Here is an 18,995-nt window from a genome sequence, read left to right on the forward strand (position 1 = left end):
ATAGCGCCTGCAGCCCAGCCACTCAGCCGTCAGACCACCCGCTTGCTTCGGCCTCTCTCGGGTCGGTCTGACATTGCCTCGCCGCTGATTGGCTGGCCTGGCCTGCCCTGCATTTCGGATCTCCGGTTAGGGCCATGGCAATTGGAAAAAGAGTTGGTTGAGCCCTTTTTTTTGGTCTTAATATTTTCTCCAGTTTTAATACTAATTCGGAGTGCACATGCCTGTCGTCATTCTCGTTGCCCGACTGCGGGCTGCGAGTAATACATGCATTGCCATTGCGGCATGCTGTCACTCCGTACTTTAACTTATGTTGCTATGTGTAATTCTGGCTTGTCATTGAAGTGTTCGCACTCGAATCGGATGGTCCATTGCCAATGACTCCATTCGTCACTTTATGGACTGATGTTTCTGGCCTTCGTACGATTTGGCTGTTCTAGACCGCATACGAGTACGTCCACTAAAAGCTGCCTTGGCTGCCCATGCATCAACATTCGCATTTCCTACATGCACCAGAACCTGTTCTCTGTCCTAGTGATAAATAAAGAGAGTCCAAAATCACACCCCGCGTTTCTCCCCATGTTGCAACGAACTTGCCAGAACCGAATGCAATCCCTAATAAAGAAGAAAAAAAAGAAAAGCCAAACAGCAAGGCGAAGCCGCAACCGCACTCTTGCCGTTATGCTCCGTGTGGAGTAGTGGGTATCTTGTTTCTACATAAACCGACATGAGACTAAAGAGCAGGAGAAGCAAAAAAATGAAAAAGAGGCTTAAAAAGTTTAGCCGCCCAAACGCCGCACTGCGCCGCACGAATGCCGCAAACACCAGAATGAACCCGCTTCACTGTTCTCAATATCGCATGTACTCATCTTCTTTTTACGGCGTTTTGCCCTTGGGCCTGAGAGAGTGCAGTGTTTGCCCATGTCGGTAGTGGTTGAAAGCAATGATTTGTTCTTTTATCAGCTGCTCGCCGCATTACCTGCACGTCTTCGGTAGCTCGAGCTGATTGTGGCACTGGCCGATCGATATTGTTCAAGTTCTGTTAATATTAGTCCAGTCCTTTGTAAAGGGAGAGAGAGAGTGTATGTGTGACAGGGAATATCCAAAAGGACTATACTTACAACCTGTCATAAGAGGAAAAGGGTGTCGTCAAACTTACACTTGGGTCAGGCGTCTCAAGGGTGCGTCGTAACTGGGTTAAAAAATCATCCTCTGATTGGCTGTTCATGATTGCGATCCTATTTTGGATTTCCTCATCTGGCGCTGTTGCCAAGTATAGGGGCGTACAATTGCCCCATGCTATTGAAAGCATGAACCGGTGGTGCCTCTGTATATGACCAAGCAACGAGCGCCATCGAGCATTGTCAGGGAGAAATCCACGACCCTGAACTCTCTGTGCCACGGTAATGCCCTCGATGAGCTTTCTTGCCACATTTGCCGCATTGCCTTTGAATTCAGGCTGAGTTTCCATCGATTTAACTAGTTCATTCTCGAAATCGATCTTAACTTGACTTCGGGGTTGGCTGAATAATGATGTTCCCATGCTTGGCGTTATAGCAGGTGCCGCACCCGTTAATGATGATCCCAGTTCCTGTCTGGGTTTTTTTCCAGATTCCGGTTCTTTGACTGCCGCATTCAATGGCATTGTTGGAAGTATAGAGGATGCACCAGATGTTAGGATATGAGTGTTTGCCCCAGTCATGGGTAATGGGGCTGACGATGAAAACTGCGGTGTGTGTGCCTTTTCCCAAAGTATTAGTTATGAACTCTCGATAAAGCATCCTGTACTACTTACTGGAGGGCCATATGGTGCAATACCGGCTGCTTGTGCCTGAACAAGCGGCTCCGTATTCGCATTTGGTGCCGCTGCCCTGTTGTAGGCGAGGCCAGCGATGCGCGTCACCGGCTGGCTCGACGGTGGTATGTACAAATCCCGCTCAAGCAATTGCATGTCTGAAAGGTCAGTATCAACTCTGGCGGCTGTAGCCATAGCCAAAATCTGTTCTGCTCTTTGTTTTTGATCCAACATCATCCTATATCTTTCAGGATCCGTATATCTTATCCGCTGCAGGTCGTGCAGCTCTTGGGCGTCTTTTCGTTCCGCTTCTGTCAATTCATTGGTGGGATCTTCTTCTTCAAACGTATCTGTTGAGATAATTTCACGAATGGCGCCGCAAGGTTGAGAATGCTCGATGAGCTTGTCCAGTATCCTGTCTCGGCCTTTAAAGTGGCTGAGGTCCCGGGCCGGCTTTGTTTTTATGGGCTGAAGCAACTCCCCTACTCGCTTGCCCCAGCTAATTGGTTTCTTCTTGTCCACAACGCGCGACGCGAGTTGCATCTTGAAGACAGTCTTGTTTTGCAAAGCTTCCTCAAAGGCTCCCGAAACGACGAATTGATAGACGTACACCGTCTTTTCTTGCCCAAATCGGTAGGCTCGTCCTACCGCCTGTTGCTCCGTCACTGGATTCCACTTGAAATCAAAGATAACAACGCGGTTGGCGCCGAAAATGTTGAGGCCTACGCCGCCGGCCTGCGTAGAAATGAGATAGATCTCTTGCTTTCCAGTATTGAAGGCTTTGATTTGTTCTTGCCGTTTAGAAACGGCTGTGGAACCGTCCAGACGACATACCGCGCGCCTTTGCTGCTTGAACAAATTGTCGAGATAGTTCAACGTGAGGAGAGATTGACTAAATACGAGAACCTTGTCTCCTATGGCACGTGCTTCATCCAGAACCATGAGAAGAAGCTCAACTTTTCGTGACAGAGTAGGATTGGCATTATCAGCCCTGTTTGTCTCCTTAAGAACGCTAGAGATCATACTCTGGGGAAAGGTCATTGCCGGAGCCTTGATCTTGTCAACGCAATCGTCGTCTGTGTCGTCTTCAATTTCGTCCATTTCCCTCTGTTGTGCCGCTGTCAAGGCCCTTGATGACCCCGGCACATTTGCCTTGGACGACATTTCCAACACCTTTTGCCTGAAGCAACGGGGATGATTGCAGATGAGCCTGAGATGCTCAGAGGCGCTGAATATCTTTGCCTGCTTCGAGTCCTCCAAGTACGGCGCCATTTCGGTCAAGTAGAGGTTGTAAAGCATTTTCTGGGTGCGAGTTGGCTCAACAAATATGACGAATTCATACTTTGCAGGCAGCTCATGTTTGACACACTGAGTCGTGGCTCGCTGCACTTTTGGTGCAACATTTAGCTTCAACACTTCTAGCATTTTGAGAGCCCTCCGTTTCTCATACCCGCTGCTATCATGCCACAGCCCGCACTGTATCGGATTTACGTATATGTCTCGAAATTCTTCTTGGGGCCCGAGGAATTTTGGCGCTACCCAATTGATCATCCAGTAGTACTCTTCGACATTGTTGGACAGCGGAGAGCCAGTCAAGGCAATTCGACTTTTGGTCCGAAATTCCTGGCAGGCGCGATGAATCTTGGATTTTGGATTTTTCATGACATGGGCCTCGTCACAGATGACAATATTGGGCGTCTGTGTCAGTATCTCTCGCATGTCGTTATCTGATTTTTCAAACATTTTATGCCCAATAACCAAGACACCACCCTCTCGTTCCCAGTCCCTGACAGTTGACATGCGTATGTCTCCTTTCTGAGCTGATTCGACTTTGAACACATGGCCAAGTAAGCCTTTAGGAGACCACATCAATATCTCGTCGAGCCAATTATCGACGAGACCAGCAGGGCATAGGACAAGCGACTGAGATTTTCTAAGTTCCTTAGGAATCTGCGAGCGTACGGATTCATCATCTGAGTTGGCAGCTTCAATCACAGCCACAAGAAAAGTGATAACTTGCATCGTTTTTCCTAGGCCCATGGTGTGAGCGAGGAGGCAGCCCTGACGCTCCTTTCTCTCGTTTGCATCGAGAACAATCTGCTCCCAGAGAAATCGAACACCATTGATCTGGTGATTTTTTATGAGCTTTCCGATTTCATCGTTCACGTAAATGAATGATTGGTCATCTTCCTTGCTCTCGTTGATAATGACTCGAGACTTTTCCACAGGAATAGCATTTGAAGTTGCCAGTGCAGCCCGCAGTTTCACCCGGCGAGCCTCAAGTTCCTCTGCACGCTTCCGCTCCCGTTCTCGAAGATCAACACCTTCCTTGTTCTGAACAATCTCTTTAGCCGCGAGTTTGCGCGCCTTTGAGGGCGTATCGGTTATGTTCGGTCCATACTCATCAGCCTCATCTAACCCAATTTCATCGTCGAAGGCATCTGTTCTGAAAATTTGACTGCTTTGTGGGAATTGGGGCGCCCACTCTTTAATAAAGGCATGGAAAGTTGAGAAAAAATATTCTGCGCGATTGAGTCTGTTTTTATCTTTCTGATCCAAAGCGATTATCCGCCCATCTGTGTACTGGCGGCACTGTGTGAAGCTCAAGAAGAGCTTTGTAATATCGAATGCGACAGTCTTTGTCTCCTCTTTTCCAATGTCGGATTCTTTGCCAAAGGGATTTGTCTGATACAAGGGTACTGAGGCCTGCCAGGCTTCCTCTGGGGCCCTGGCTTGTACTAGTTGGAAAATCCACCCACGGCGAGTCTGTGGAAGCTTCCGCAATAGGCAGAGGACTAATCTCCATCGATCTTTCTGCTTTGCCCAGTGTTTTGCAGTATGTTCACCGATGGCCTCTAGGCTACCCAAATGATCCATAGGTGGCACCTCTTCGGGTAAATCGAATACCGACAATGATTTCTCCGCAACAAAACGAGCCATGCTCACTTCACGCTTAACCGGAGAGGTCAAATCAATATATTGAATTGCCGTTTTACTGTCTTTGATCGTCTCTGGAGACTCCAGAAGCGTAAGATCGACAACCATGTCGGATTCAACATCAGATGGGGGGCAGCTTGGTTCACGAGTGAGTCGCAATGGTAGCAATTGGGGAGCATCTGGAGAGGGCTCTGTGTCGGCCATAACCATGTCGTCGTCGTCGTCGTCGTCGTCATCGTTTTCGTCAGGTACAATGAATTCGCCTTCGTCGGAACTGGTCAGCACTTCGTCATCAAAAGAACCCGAGGAAAGATTTGCTGTTGATGACTTCGGCTTTGGCTTTGGCGTTTGCAAAGGCTTAGGCGGAGGGTCGCGTTGCTCTAGAAGCTCAATGAGCCATGTACTATACAGCTTGTCGCTCAAACTCTGTTCCATGACGCCTGCTTGGGTTCTGAGCTCTCGTTCCGATTGCCAAATGTTACCGAGTATCTCGGCATATAGCTTCTTTAATCGCCCTTCATAACGCTCGGCGTCTCTTCGAGCCGCAAATATCATCTTCTTGGTCCTTTCTTCTCGCCTGGAGTCCATCCAAAATTTGTAGGCTTTGAGATTGTATCTGGGCAGCTTTTTTTCTTTCCACTTAGCTTCCATAACAGCCATTTCTTCCTTCAACACGGATTCCGCATGCTCCTTGGAGAGATGACGGGCAAGTTCACGCTCCCTTGCAGCAGCTTCTGCGTTTTCTTCGTCAATCTCTCGCTGCGTCTCTTCATCCCAAGAATCCGGCAGGTCGTTAAGATCAACCACAGACTCGCTTCTGTAAGAAGGAGTTGGTGATCGACCAGGATCGTATCCCTGCTTGCGCAAAGCTTCTTTTTTGGAGTTTTTAATTAGTTGCTTCCGCAAGATGCTATTTGTAGCAAGTCTCTTCCCGGGAGGTATCTTGTGCTCTGAAGACACGATCGCAAATCCACCTCCGCTGAGATTTACCCAAGGGGTGTCAGGGGAGCCAATATGAGACAGAACGACACGGTGATGCCGACCCTTTTCACCTAGATAGGCATATCCCGAAGGAATTCTTGCGGTGGAGTGTTCATCATCGTTGCTTCGTTCCTCGGCTTTGTCCACTAAATTAAACGATGGAGATTGCGTCAATGCAAAAGGGTCCGAATCAGCCAGAGGCTTCGTACTCAAATTTGTTGGCGCCAGCCGTCTCCGCTTAGAAGGCTGTTCTTCGCTTTGTTGAGTAGGCGTCAAGGAGTGAACAGTTTCAGAGGGTGGCAAAGCAGTGCCATCGGTAGAGTCTGTCTCGATACGGGGATCCGAATCTCCGTTTGCTATTTGCATTGCGTAGTCTGCGTCGGGCTCGAAAAAGAAACTGTCCAAAGGTGCAGCGTCCTGAATAGGTCTTGACTGTGCTTCATCCCTCTGTTCTGATTGATGCTGGGGTGGGTAGCCATGCAGGGTTGCATCGGGTGCTATCACCAAATTCGGCTTCACCAAAGGTGTAAGGGCAACTTCGTCTTTGACGTCGCCTCCTTCGTCTTGGGTGTTGACAACAGAGTGTCTTCTCGACCAATCCTTCTTCCATGAACGAAAAGCTGGACTTCTCGCTTGGAAACTGAGGATGGCCTCTGCTAGACCTGCTTTGCTACGCGCAGTGATCAGGCCGAGAGTTTCTTGCAGTTCTTTCCTTGAGAAATGAAACTCATAGGTAAGTAGCGTGAATCCGTCGACATCTTCATTAGCGAGCTTCGCGGCCAACGAAGCCGGATTTTTAGCCCATAGACGGCTCTGAGAACAAAGCTCCTTTGAAAGGGTATCCGAGTCCCAATGGAATGGATCGTTCTGAGCCGCAGTGCCCATCTGGGCCACGGGCGTAGTCAGTGCGAATGAATCCACTACCAAATGTTAGCCACTCACATGTGATAAGCCTGAGCATGTATTTTTCTCGTTGTTTCATTCTCGGGTGGAAAGAAGAGCAAAGTAGCCACAGGCGATTGCGAGCGTCGTAGGGAAAAGATTGAGGCACAGAAAATGGGGAGTGGACTTACTGGGGTGTCTCCAGCTGAAAGCAGCACGTGCATTAGGAGAACAAGTCGAAAGAACTGGAGATAAAAAGAAAGAGATGAGAAGGAATGCAGAGATGAGATGAGATGATGGAGATGGAGATGGAAATGATCAGGTAGGTAGAGGCGGCAGGGTCGTTTGTTTCTATAGTGACCAGAAGAAGGTGCTGAATTGCCTGAGCCTCTCGTCTTATCCGCAAGAGAAAGGAATAACAGGGTAAGGAGATAATAATAGCGTAAGGCACGTTTCCAGAAAACCAACAACAACAACAACAACAAAGAAGAATGTAAGATCCGCACAGACGATTAATGATCGGATGCAAACGACATGCTCATTTGTTTGTGCTGTGCAGTGCGTGACTCGCCTCCAGGCTCAAGGCGCGTTGGTTGGAGCTGCTGGACGAGAAAAAGGCGATTCACTGCACGCCTTCACGTGACTTGCGAATTGCTCAAATCACAGATGCAGCAGCGGATCAAACTTTCCCCTCCAGTTGTTTCTGCCCAGCGGCCACGGGCGCGGCCAGGCGCTTTTATCTGTTGTCCGGATTTCTTTCCTTTTTCCTCCCCTCAAGTTTCCTCTCCAGGTTTTGTTTTTTTTATGCCGGCCTCCGCCCACCAAAGCTAAAAATATGACGGGAGCCATCCATGCGTCTCAGTCCATGGCGGTAGTGCCAAAGCGGGAACCGCTAGGTTGCGGCTAACTGTCCAGGGTCTCAGACAAACGTGGCAAGCGTGGTTTACAGGGGACTGGCGTCAAGTTAGGTACTCCGTAGTGCAATTAATAAGCCGCTCAGCGACATCGCGCCCTAGGTAGTATTAATGTCCCATCCTACCCAACGAGTTGGGCAATCTTACACAACCAACAACCACACTTGGAAATTCTTCATCGCAACAGCCGGCCATTCTTCAGACCCAACAGTCTTCAACTAGCTAATTTTATCTTCGCCAACGAGGCCTCCATCACCTCACATGGCTTCCCTCACGAGCGGGGCATTCCCCCCACCACTGACAGAGACTGAGAAGAATGCTCTCGTCGAAGTCGTCAAGGACTGGGCCATTGCGAATGGCCTCGCAGTGCGGTCGCCCCCTGCGGTCATCCCGGCTGAGGCAGATCCAGCGGGTATCACCGCCGTCAACGTCCCGGTCACTCTCTTCCCCAGTCCGTTCCCGAAGGTGTGCTTCGAGCAGGGCCAGGCAGTGCAGCAGACTTACAATGAGCTGTATGCGGCTGTGAGCCGTGACGAGGCATTTCTGGAGCAAACCGTCAAGGAGTGAGCAGTATTCGCTTTTCGTGTGGGTTTCATCGGACTGACATCGTCTGCTCAGGGTCATGGATGGTGACGACTTCATTCGCAACCTGTGGGATGTTCATCTCAAGGTCAAGGCCGAGGGCTACACGCAGGTATATACGACATCGCCATTTTAAACTCATTTCAATCTATGAACGTCATGCTCATTCATCATCCATAACTCTAGCCCTTGTCCTTGGGTTTGTTTAGATCAGACTACATGGTTCACCAAGACAGCTCGACCTCTCCCCCGTCGGTCCAGGCAAAGCAGGTTGAATTTAACACCATCGCCGCGTCCTTTGGCGGCCTATCAGCTTACACCTCAAAACTACACAAGTCAGTTCACGATGCAGTCTCATATTTCTATATAGTGACGGAAGCTAACAAGCAATGGGGTTTCATAGATTCCTGGCTGCTACCGAGTACCCCCTACTCCAAAATGCCCTGGCGCCCGACTCACTCAATCTTCCCGACAACCAGAGCATCCAGGGCTTGGCCGGCGGTATTCAAGCCGCTTTTCACGCATACCCCAAATCAGAGCTAGGTTATGCCAAGTGTGTCATCTTCCTGGTACAGGGCGGTGAACGCAACATCTTTGATCAACGCCATTTGGAGTACCAAGTCACCCAGTCATCGCCAACGATACCAGTTTTCAGACTTGCCATTGCCGACATCCTCAAGCACACCACCCTCGCCAACACACCGAAACGCCAGCTCCTCTATCATCTTCCCCGTGACCCGTCCAAGGTTTTTGAAGTAGCCGTCATCTACATACGCTCCGGTTATCACACCAACGACTATCCCGATCAAACGGCCTGGGACGCCAGGTACCACCTAGAGCGGTCGGGTGCGATCAAGTGCCCCAGCATTCTCACCCAGCTTGCCGGTACGAAAAAGGTCCAACAAGTGCTCGCCACTCCCCGGCCATCATCCGAGCCGTCCGTTCTCGGGAAATTCATCAACGATAGCACCCCAGCGGCGGCCGAGCTCTGGAAGACCTTTACCAACATTTACCCCATGGACACATCCGAGGCCGGCCTAGAAGCACGGAAGAAGGCCCTGGATCCTGAACTTTGCAAGGCATATGTTCTCAAACCCCAGCGAGAGGGTGGAGGCAACAACATCTACCGCAGTGCCATCCCCGAGTTCCTCAAGACGCTGCCAGAGTCCCACTGGAGCGCATACATCCTCATGGAACTGATTGTACCGCCTCCTGTTTCAAACATCATCCTTCGCAATGGCCACCTGGAGGAAGGTGGCATCATCTGCGAGCTGGGTGTATACGGTACTTGTCTGTGGAACCAGGGCAGCGGAGAGATACTCCACAACATGGGCGCAGGATATCTGCTCCGTTCAAAGGGAGACCAGAGTGAAGAGGGAGGCGTCGCAGCAGGATATGGTTGCATGGACAGCGTCAGCTTGGTGTAGCAAGTTAAATAGAATCAGAGTCAAAGAAGCAGGCCAAATGCCAAAAGCCAATAGAGCTGTCATCACAAGCATGCGTGGGTTTTGTAGAGATGCTCCGGCAAACTAGCCTTGGGAGCGTACATCGCATAGAAGCTAGCAAGAGAGCCGAGGGTTCATCCACCATAACAGATCGTACATCATATCATCAGGCAATACAGTTACATAGCAGGCATCCATCCGCCTCCTAATTCGCCAAACACCCATTCCCAACCAGTTGCGGCCATCTAGATTTGTGTCGATTTACTCGCCTTGCTCGGGGAGCGAAGGGCGCTTCAGAACCTCGATGCTGCCTATATTTCGCATCAGTGAATTAGTAAGCTGCTGAAATTATACAATCCAACCATCTTGGAGGAGAGGATAGCCTACGCTGGACGATGCTGAGGCCTTGTCTGTTCTGGCCGTTGGCATCGGTGTAAGAGCTGATGGACGCATCACCCTCGACATAGACCATGGAGCTAGTAATCGAGTTCAATGTCAGCAACGTCCCTTGCCACGGAGATTTTCATTCCCCTCTTGCCCCGCGAAAACAAAAAAAAAACATACCCCTTTGGCAGGCTCATGATGAAGTCCCTGCGCGCGCCTTCGACGAAGCCAGTAACGCGGAACCAGCTCGTCTGGCGGGCATCCTTGGGCCCGCTGTTGCTGGCGACGGTGTATCTAACGTATTCTTTGGTGTTCTCCCCGGAGCCGGCAGTCATGCCCTCGGGCGAATCAGCCAAGTGGCCGATGATGGTGATGCGGGCAACGGAGCGAGGCGAGGAGGTGCTGAATGCGCGAGCAGCTCCCGCAGAAGCGACGGTGGCGCGGCGCAGCAAGAAGGACGACATTTTGATATTGTGATCGGTAATCGACGCAAAGACGGGACTATTGAGGGGCGTAGAAGGGGTTAATAGCCAGCAAAAAGTTTCGTAGACAGCTTTTGGTGGTTGTTTTTTTGCGTTTGCTCTCTCCCTCAGGCCAAACGGCCCGCGATAAGATCAGGACCCACGCCCAAGCTCTCTAAGCAATGATTGGATGGCGGGGTATTTTTCCGGTCCCCGGTTGTGAGATCAACAACGCGATACGGGAAGGGAATGCGGTTCATATGCCTGTAAAGGGAAGCATCGCTATACGAGGTACTAGACAACTTTAAATCAGCAGCGGCAAAGCGGTTGTAGCCGTCGTCACTGCGGGGTGACTAGGATGCTCTATCTTTTTAGCAGCGCCTGACAGGTACCTGGCAGGTACCAACCGCATGTAAGTCAAAACCTCATGTGTGCAACACCAATAACAATAGCAACAGCAACACATAAATACATCCTCTGCATAACTTTGACGCGCGTAACAGCATAATTAGTACTAATGCAAATATACACATGCTTAGACATCATCCTGTCAAACACTTGCAGCAAATCAAATCCCTCCACCGGCTGCCCTCCCGCCTCTCCGCGCACTCTCACCCGCTGCCGCAGCGAATCTCATTCCTCCCTCCACCAAAGTGACCTGGTATCACCACAATAAAGCCCCCTCAAACTCAACCCTCCCCTTGTCACAACATCAAACGGACTGCCCACCATCCAAATCCGTACCACTACAGCAAGCCACAGCCGTCCCCAATCCCCCCCTTATTTCCCACGCCTTGCCTGAAATCCGAAATCTCGAGCCCAAATCCCGGAGCCGCTGCCACTGAAGGTGCGGGATGGGGGTGCACGGACTTTCCCGATTCGGTTGTCAATAGACGCTCAATGCGGTCCTCAATAGACGCCTCCAAACTGACACAAACTTCAGAAAACCTGTCTGTGGCGTGCGATTGCCGTGTCGTGATGCCTCATGCTTCCCACCGCAGAGCATCATATGTATTGACATGTACTTTTTTTCCGCTGCGCTGTGCAGCCCGTATACGCGGCAATGCCCTGCAATGTTGCTGAGAAACCGAGCAATTGGCTGCGCGGGCTGGATCTTGAACCTGGTTCATGATGCCGTGCTTCTCCCACTTCGCAGGCTGCCGCTGCAGTTTGCTGCTCTTTAGCAGACAATAGTTTCATCTTGGCCAGTTGCAAGGGCTGATGATTGGGCTTTCGTCTCATCAAGATGGGCTTTTTTTAATCATTTCGAGTATTGAGGGGGGCTTAGACGCTGTTCGCAATATGACATGCTCGAGTTCTGCTGATGTACCTTATTGTCCTATTGACTCTATATATCAATTGCTTGACTCTCTTTTGTCGGCCGTTCACCTTTACGCAGTGATGCGTTATTGAACCTGGAATCCATCTATGTGCAAAGGCTCTTTTGCTTTCGTCTGCTTCAAAAGTTGTGAGAATTTTGCTTCATCAGCTTTATTCTTCTTTCCTCTTCTCTAGATATATCGCCATCTTCATCAGTATCACCATCTCTATCACCATCTCTTCCTGCTTCATTTGCCACGCGTCTGTTCAATCTCACGATAGCTAGCCATCACTTCAGTCACTGCCTTGGTGTAAACCGCCATCATGGATTCAGTCCTCAGTCCAGTCTCCTCTGATGCCTCCATCTTGGCCCTTGGTCCAATCCCTACCATCTACAACACTCCATCACTCACTGCTGGCCTCGTCTGCCGTGTCATATTTGGCATCATCGCCAACCTCGTCTGCCTCGTCCCCTTGAAGCTGCTCTACCGTAACGGAGAGTTCGCCGCCGCCGTCTTCATCCTCAACGTCGAGTTGCAGAACGTGCGTAACATTGTCACTGCTCTCATCTGGCGCAACGACGATGTGAAATCTTGGTGGCCGGGCTACGGCCTGTGCGACCTCGACGCTTTTGTGCACAACTTTTGCATCAGCCTCTATGCCACATGCTTGTTGGCCATTATGCGGAACCTGGCCATCCAGGTCGGAAGTCTGAGAGCCAGCCCCCCATCTAGGAGGGAGAAACGAAAGCGAAACATCATCCAAGCTCTCATCATCTTCCCGCTACCACTTGTGCAGGTTGCCTGGACGTATCCCCTTGCACAGCAGCGATATTACGTCGGCACTCTGGTTGGGTGTTTCTGGCCGAATGCTGCCGCCTGGCCTACTATCGTTTTTGAGATTCTCCCACCGGCAATTGTGTCGGTCATGACTGCTGGCTATGCAAGTAAGTACCTTGTATACCAATCAAATGAACTTTCAAGTCATCTTCTAACATATCTCGTAGTCTTCATTTACATACGCTTCCGTCAGATCGCCAAGGCAACTCGGTCCGCCCTCTCCAACAACCCCCTTGCTCACGTCCGCAACCAGCGAGCCCGCCGCCGCCTCTATCTCATGGTCATCTCCATCCTGATACCCTTCCTTCCCACTACCCTCGCCATGGCAGCCTTCAACATCATCAATTCCAGTCCCTTGGAACCTTTCGACTTCAACGCCATCCATAGTAACGAACGAAGCCTCCCCTGGGATACTATTATCTATCTGTCGAGCAGCCACATAGGATGGGTGATCATGAACATCTGCTACGTACCCATCATAACAGCTATACCAGTGTTCGTTTTCTTTGGCATGACTAAAGACGCCATGAATTGCTATCGAGTGATACTCTTATATGTGGGACTTGGGAAAGTGTTTCCCAGTCTGTACGAAGAGTATAATCCGGACTCAAGAGCGCTGGCATCGTTGTCCAACGGCTGCTCAAACAGCTACACGGCATCTTCAAGGTAATCGCCATTCAACTAGCAGTCTCTTGCTTCAAGCATTGAACAGAAAAAATTACTAACCAAGTCATTACCAGATCCTCCAAAAAGAATACAACCACCTCGACCGTCCTCACAAACATGTGCTCCAACCAAACCACACTGTCAACTCTTCAACAACCCCCTCCCACAATATCCCTTCCCATTCACAACCAGGACGTCCCTATCCAAGTGCCTAATCCCAACCCGTTTCTCTTCCGTACCCGCCTCAACTTCTCTCTTCCATTCAGTCTTTCGCTCTTCAAATTCCCTGAAGCAGCATCCTCTTCTACCCCCCTGGAGCCACTCGACCACCAACCCACCCACCAATCCATCTGGTCCGACGAAGAAGCTAAGCTCTTCATCCCCTCTTCAACTTCTGCATCAAGACAGATTTCGTCAGACGACAATGGGAATAGCGAGAACGGCCATCCTGCTATCGCGGCTCTTCCTCCAGTCCTGTTACTCGACTCTTCCCTGAATCGGGCCAACGGTGAAAGGGAACATTAGTTGTGTTATCCTTACGGCCACTATAGCTATGGGTATGAAGAGAAGACGGCGCATTTCGGTTTTGAGGGAGCAAAGCCTTATTAACCCATTTGACACATGTTTTTCTGTCTATATTTTGTCTCGAAAGTAGCAAGTCTTTCTCTGACATACACGGTATTACAATTTTCGTACCTATGCATATGACATGATAAGGGAGGTGGAGAAAAGGCTCAGTCATATCATTTTCACTTGCTTCTCCCTAGCTACATAGCTATACGTCACCAAAATGAGAGAAGCTAGCATACATAATTCTAGCCGCTGGTAGCAATTATACTTTTCACTTTTTCTTTGAAACCTTCATGATAAATTCCAACTGACTGACTTTTGGAGTTGAGTGTTTTCATGGAATTTTTCTTTCTTTTTCTATGTTCTAGTATAAGTGAGTGCGCACCCAATAATCCACCACTACCTGAGGCTCGCTCTTATCCGAAGCCATGCCTCCAGTATCCCTTGTATATCCAAGCAAAGAAGAAGAAATTGGTATCGCCAACATTATACGTCTTGATAATCAGTTATACGTCAAACCAAAACAAGAAAAAATAAACACAAAATCCGGGCAAAAGCCCACTTGTATGATGCCATATTAGCTCATTATCTGATGATTCCGGTTATCCTTGATCATTTATGCATCTTTTGCAGAACTCTGCATCTTCCGTATAACTTCTCGATGCGCCTCTAGTAGGTCGCCACTCCTCATACGGCTGTCAAACATGCGATCTTGCCATTCTTTTTCGCGTCTCTGCATCTCCTTCCGCTGTAATTCGGCTTCCCTCTTCTCCATTAACACGGTGCGCTGTATATCCATATCATCGATAAGACTTGATGTTGGTGCAAAAGGTGTCTCACGCGCCATGTTATTGGGCACGCCAGGAGTCATAGATCGAAGGTCGTGAGCTAAAGACTGTCTGAAGTTGGCGAGCTTTGTCTCACGGGCTACCAACGAGACTGTCGACTCTCTCTTCGGCTGATGCGAGTTGAACTGCGTATTGCCTGAAACTTCAACGCCGCTACTTGAGCGATTCAGCCTAAAATTTGAAGGTGGTAAATTTGTCATGTTACTCTGGCGTAGCATTTCTCTCCGTCGATTGAGTGGAAGCTCATCAGGGTCGGGGCTAAGCACTCGATTGTACACAGGATAGTTGTGGATGGATTCTGCGTCACCAACCGATCCGTGTGTATCTATAGGAAATTCGGACACGTTGTAAACAAGATTTCCTTGTGATCTACTCCGGAGGACAGTCTCTCGTTGACTAAGCAGGGTATTAGGATTAGAAAAAGACACGACGCGAGGCACAATCGGCCGGAAAGTACGGTCTTGTTGCATAGCTTCTTCTGAAGTGGGCATATTGGTCGCCTGTGACCCATCTTGTTCTTCGACGATTGGCGCAAAGCCAGTAGAAGTCCGTCGCAGGGTCGGTGAAGCTGGTTGGAGAGAGGCATCCATGGGAGGCGATTTGGGGCTCCCGCCGGGGCTCATAGCATTTGGAGGCAGTGCAGCTGAAGTAACCACGTTGGAAATATGGTGCTTCTTTTTACTGCTCCTGTGATTTGGTTGAACAAAAGAGACCTGCGTTGTCTTGGAATTCGACCTCTTAGCGGTGGGAGGAGAGACAGTATCGCCGGTTGAGTTCTTCTGAAGGTCTTCGATGTCGACATATCTAGGGACTTCGGCATCTTGTTCAGATGCATATGGCTCGATGTAGATGGCTTCAGGTTCTGGGGTATCTGCATGGCTGAGATGTTTGGTCCACTCATTTGTCCTATATGAAAGGGCAACCTTGGACAAAGATTCAGGCAACCGGTCCTTAGTCAAGCTCGCTAGGTTTGAAGTCGCCGACGAAAGAGATGTGGCTTTTTCAGTGGGCTCGAGCGGCTTGAGGACCTCAGCTGCATGGCTTGCAGCTACGGTGGATTCTTGCTCACGAGGCATGAAATTTTCTTCTTCAGCCTCGACTGCATCCCCAGCTTTGGCTTTTGAGTTCCCTTTATTCTTTTCCTGATCCTCACTCATTGCTTGATTCTCACCCACCCCGCTCGGCTCGTCATCCTTTTGGCGTGGTCCTGCGTTTGACTCGGCTGGAACGTTTTGTTTGTCATCTTCTTGGGTTACCTCATCATCTGCTTTGCTACCATTATTCTCAGCAGCAGCTTCTGATTCCGTCCTGTTTGGTTCTTCGTTCTTCTCAACCTGGCCCAGTTCTGCAGTAATCTCAATGCTCTTCCGCTCGTCATTGCCAACAACTGAACTAAACGCATCATCATCACTTGTGCTGTCATAGTCAACAGTTGCAGCTAGAGACGACTGATCGTCATGGTGGGGAATGACTACCGGCTCAACTAATTCTTCAGAGCTTTCGCCGTTCTCTAATTGATGCTCAGAAGAAGTGTTCTTCTTTTTCTGGGACAAACTTCTCAGCAGCGTGACTGAGCCTTGTGACACTCTCTTGACAAGTGAATCTCGCGGAAGAGATGCAGTTGCGACAGCTTCATCGTCAGCAAAAGTTGCAACCGAAGACCGATCACCAACGGATTTTAGGTCGTCTTCTGTCGGAATCTTGAATGGCAAGGGCACAACTTCAGGGGCCGTTGTGATGTGCTTCTGTCGAGAACTACGTCCGGTCACTGAGCCTGTTTGGGAGATTTGCTTCCCTTTGGCCACATCTTCCGCTGAAACTGATCTATCACCATCATGAGATGCTGTGTCAGACTCCCGGAGTGCATTATCTTGCTCGCTAGTCGCTTCACCCTCGTCATGGTTCGGCGGTTCGATTACTTCATCTGCAGCCACTCGCACCATGACTTTGCCGTCGTCAACCATCTCGGCGTACATGAGCCCATCTGTCCCGGCCTGCGCTGCACTTGAATCTGAAAAGTCCGTCATCTCAATAACGTCAACCTTGGAGCCTGTATAGGCAGATTCGGAGTGCCCAGCGGGGGAGTTCTTGCTGTTACTGGCACCATCGGTACCATCCGAGTACTGCGAAGCAGTGCTGTTAATCAGGACTCTGCCTCCATAGACCTTTTCCCATTCAACTCGTTCTCGTGCTGCCTGCGCTTCAATATTGCGGCCGACAATCTCTTCTTCCTGTTCCAGGTATCTCTGATCCTCAGCAAGACTTGCAGCCTTTCTTTCCCGTTTCTCTCGAACCACTTTCCAAAGTTTCACTTGGGAAATGATTCCAATCAGCCAGATTATGACAATGGCGGCAATCTCGACTCTAATACCTCGTGTAATAGGATATGTGTCTGCACCAAGGGGAAACAGATTGTCATTGAGATTCCAGATGTAGGCCCAGAATTCTTTCAGTCCGGCTCTGCTGTAGCTGTCGATGCCCAAAACTATTACCGTGGCACCTCCAAAGGACATTAAGATAATCATTGCCCAATCTCGAGTATAGCGACTGAAATAAAAGCCAAAGCCAACGACAGACATGCAGGCGATAAAGATGGCTCTACCAATTGTATCTTGTATCAAGCCTCCCGGTGCCAAACAAAGGAACCACATGCTGAGACAAAAGCCGCCCAGAGCACACCCCAAACCTTCAGTCAGCTCTTTGAAGATGAGGGATGCTGCGCCTAGTGCGCAACCAGATAAGGTAACGGCGACGACATATGCTCCTTGAACACCTCGGCTGACAGGGACGTTCATGATGTAGACGATAAGGACCGAGATTCCGAGCGCAGTGATAAAGGCGGTCGAGAAGAAGCAGTTAATCCATCGATTTTTAATGCCCACCAGGGTGTATACAAGGCCAGTGAGCATCAAAATGATACCGGCAACGCCCCATCCTGGCGTTATGATGGGTTGGATTGGTAGATGGCCCGCTGGTATTGTTGCTGGCCCTCTTCGTCAGCAAGAGTTTCAATCAATGGAGCATTAAGGGTGTATGCTCACCATTAAACAAAGTCGAATTATTAAGCGGTATCTCTGAAGTAATGGAAGTGGTTGTGGTTTGAATTGCTGGCTTTACAGATGTAGTGGTATCAGGAGCCTTCGTAATTGTTGATTCTCGCGGGCTATCAGTTTGCTTGCGCTCGTCATTCGACTCTCTCCTAACTGAGGGCTGCAAACTGGGCTCTGGTCTGGATGAGGCAGTTGGTGATGAGATGGAATTGTCGTCCCGCCTCAGCGCATGAAAGCTCTGGGTTGCGGCCAGTTGAAACACCAGCAGGAGGCATAAGAGTGCCTGCAGCCTCGCGATTCTCAGCATGTTTTCTGTTCTTGCCCGAGTATGAGTACCGCCAGCGGTGAATACCGAAGCTTCTAGGATCAGAAATGGCTTCCGGTTATATTTGCCAGCTCATAGAGCATTATCCAAGAACTACCAGGTGTGGTGATGATGGGTGAGGAAAGATTTGCTTGGAATGAAGCGAAAGAGCAAAATCACGAAAGAGTGTATCGACAGGCTCAGGTAATTACACGGAAAAGAAAGAAAAATTGCCTCCAGGTAGGGTTAATACGTTTGCGAGTCTACACCCGGGTCTAGTTGGCGCGGGCTGAGACACGTATGGTAGCGGCGGTAGGGGATTGGTGTAGGAGCACCAAGAGACTGAATAATGATGTCTCATCTGCATCAGGAGGCAGGCCACTTGAGTACACAATGGGGGGAGACGGTCAAATAACCATGAAAAATCGGGTGAGACATGAAAACACCAAGCGAGAGAGGGAAGGAGGACGGGGCAGGTTGGTGGCCAAAAAGCAACGGGCATCACATTTTTTTCTCTTCCCCCTCCGGCCCAATAGTTTGGTCTGGTAATACCTGCATGCGGCCAGCATGAGTTCCATCGGCACGGCATTTGGCCACATGCCTAGTGCTTGCGGTTCTGGCAGTACTTGGTACGCCTTGGAAGCGTGGCACATGCTTGTCCTCGTCCATCGATGGCTCTGTTCCCTGTATCTCTGACGGACGGTCCCAAAGTCAAACCCGGAATCGCGGGCCATGCTGCAAGGCGGGTCCATCGTGAGAATTGAAAGCTGCTAGTAGCTTCTAGCTGGTTGGTGAGCGGGCATCTGCCATGGCGCGTGGCTGTTGGGCCAATTTCCCGGCTGCGGCGGTGGATGCAGGGCAGGTGGAGAGAAGAAGTAGAGAGCAGAGCTCTGGGCGGTACCACCAAGGGCGTGACGCTGTGGTGCAGACGCAAGTACTCGTACTTCGTACATGGGCGTGAGAATAAGTTGATGAGAGTCCGAAGGGAGCATTAGGACGCATTAGCACCCATCGATGACG

The 18,995-nt window shown here is 49.9% G+C and overlaps 5 protein-coding genes across 5 annotated transcripts; 2 read left to right on the plus strand and 3 right to left on the minus strand.

The window, feature by feature from the left end:
* Positions 1–889: 889 nt before the first annotated feature.
* Positions 890–6,595, minus strand: TRIVIDRAFT_112213 (uncharacterized protein; the record flags this gene model as incomplete). Its single annotated transcript, XM_014095411.1, has 4 exons — positions 890–1,036; positions 1,157–1,710; positions 1,816–6,033; positions 6,109–6,595. Coding segments are annotated over 4 exons (5,406 nt in total), but the record flags the coding sequence as incomplete, so codon positions are not given.
* A 1,172-nt stretch (positions 6,596–7,767) lies between these two features.
* On the plus strand, positions 7,768–9,581 carry TRIVIDRAFT_184054 (uncharacterized protein; the record flags this gene model as incomplete). Its single annotated transcript, XM_014095412.1, has 4 exons — positions 7,768–8,069; positions 8,125–8,200; positions 8,275–8,423; positions 8,492–9,581. The coding sequence occupies 4 exons, from the start codon at positions 7,768–7,770 to the stop codon at positions 9,513–9,515; spliced, it is 1,551 nt and encodes a 516-aa protein (XP_013950887.1).
* A 213-nt stretch (positions 9,582–9,794) lies between these two features.
* On the minus strand, positions 9,795–10,381 carry TRIVIDRAFT_131714 (uncharacterized protein; the record flags this gene model as incomplete). Its single annotated transcript, XM_014095413.2, has 3 exons — positions 9,795–9,844; positions 9,921–10,009; positions 10,098–10,381. 3 exons carry the CDS (start codon positions 10,379–10,381, stop codon positions 9,795–9,797), a joined length of 423 nt encoding a protein of 140 aa, XP_013950888.1.
* Positions 10,382–12,022: 1,641 nt separating this feature from the next.
* On the plus strand, positions 12,023–13,207 carry TRIVIDRAFT_40681 (putative mating type pheromone G-protein coupled receptor; the record flags this gene model as incomplete). The annotated part of the gene is made up of 2 exons (XM_014095414.1): positions 12,023–12,644; positions 12,705–13,207. The coding sequence occupies 2 exons, from the start codon at positions 12,023–12,025 to the stop codon at positions 13,205–13,207; spliced, it is 1,125 nt and encodes a 374-aa protein (XP_013950889.1).
* A 3,765-nt stretch (positions 13,208–16,972) lies between these two features.
* On the minus strand, positions 16,973–17,617 carry TRIVIDRAFT_8190 (uncharacterized protein; the record flags this gene model as incomplete). Its single annotated transcript, XM_014095077.1, has 1 exon — positions 16,973–17,617. A coding segment is annotated over one exon (645 nt), but the record flags the coding sequence as incomplete, so codon positions are not given.
* Positions 17,618–18,995: the final 1,378 nt, after the last annotated feature.

This window comes from Trichoderma virens (assembly GCF_000170995.1).
Source record: "Trichoderma virens Gv29-8 chromosome Unknown TRIVIscaffold_90, whole genome shotgun sequence".
NCBI classification, from domain to species: domain Eukaryota; kingdom Fungi; phylum Ascomycota; class Sordariomycetes; order Hypocreales; family Hypocreaceae; genus Trichoderma; species Trichoderma virens.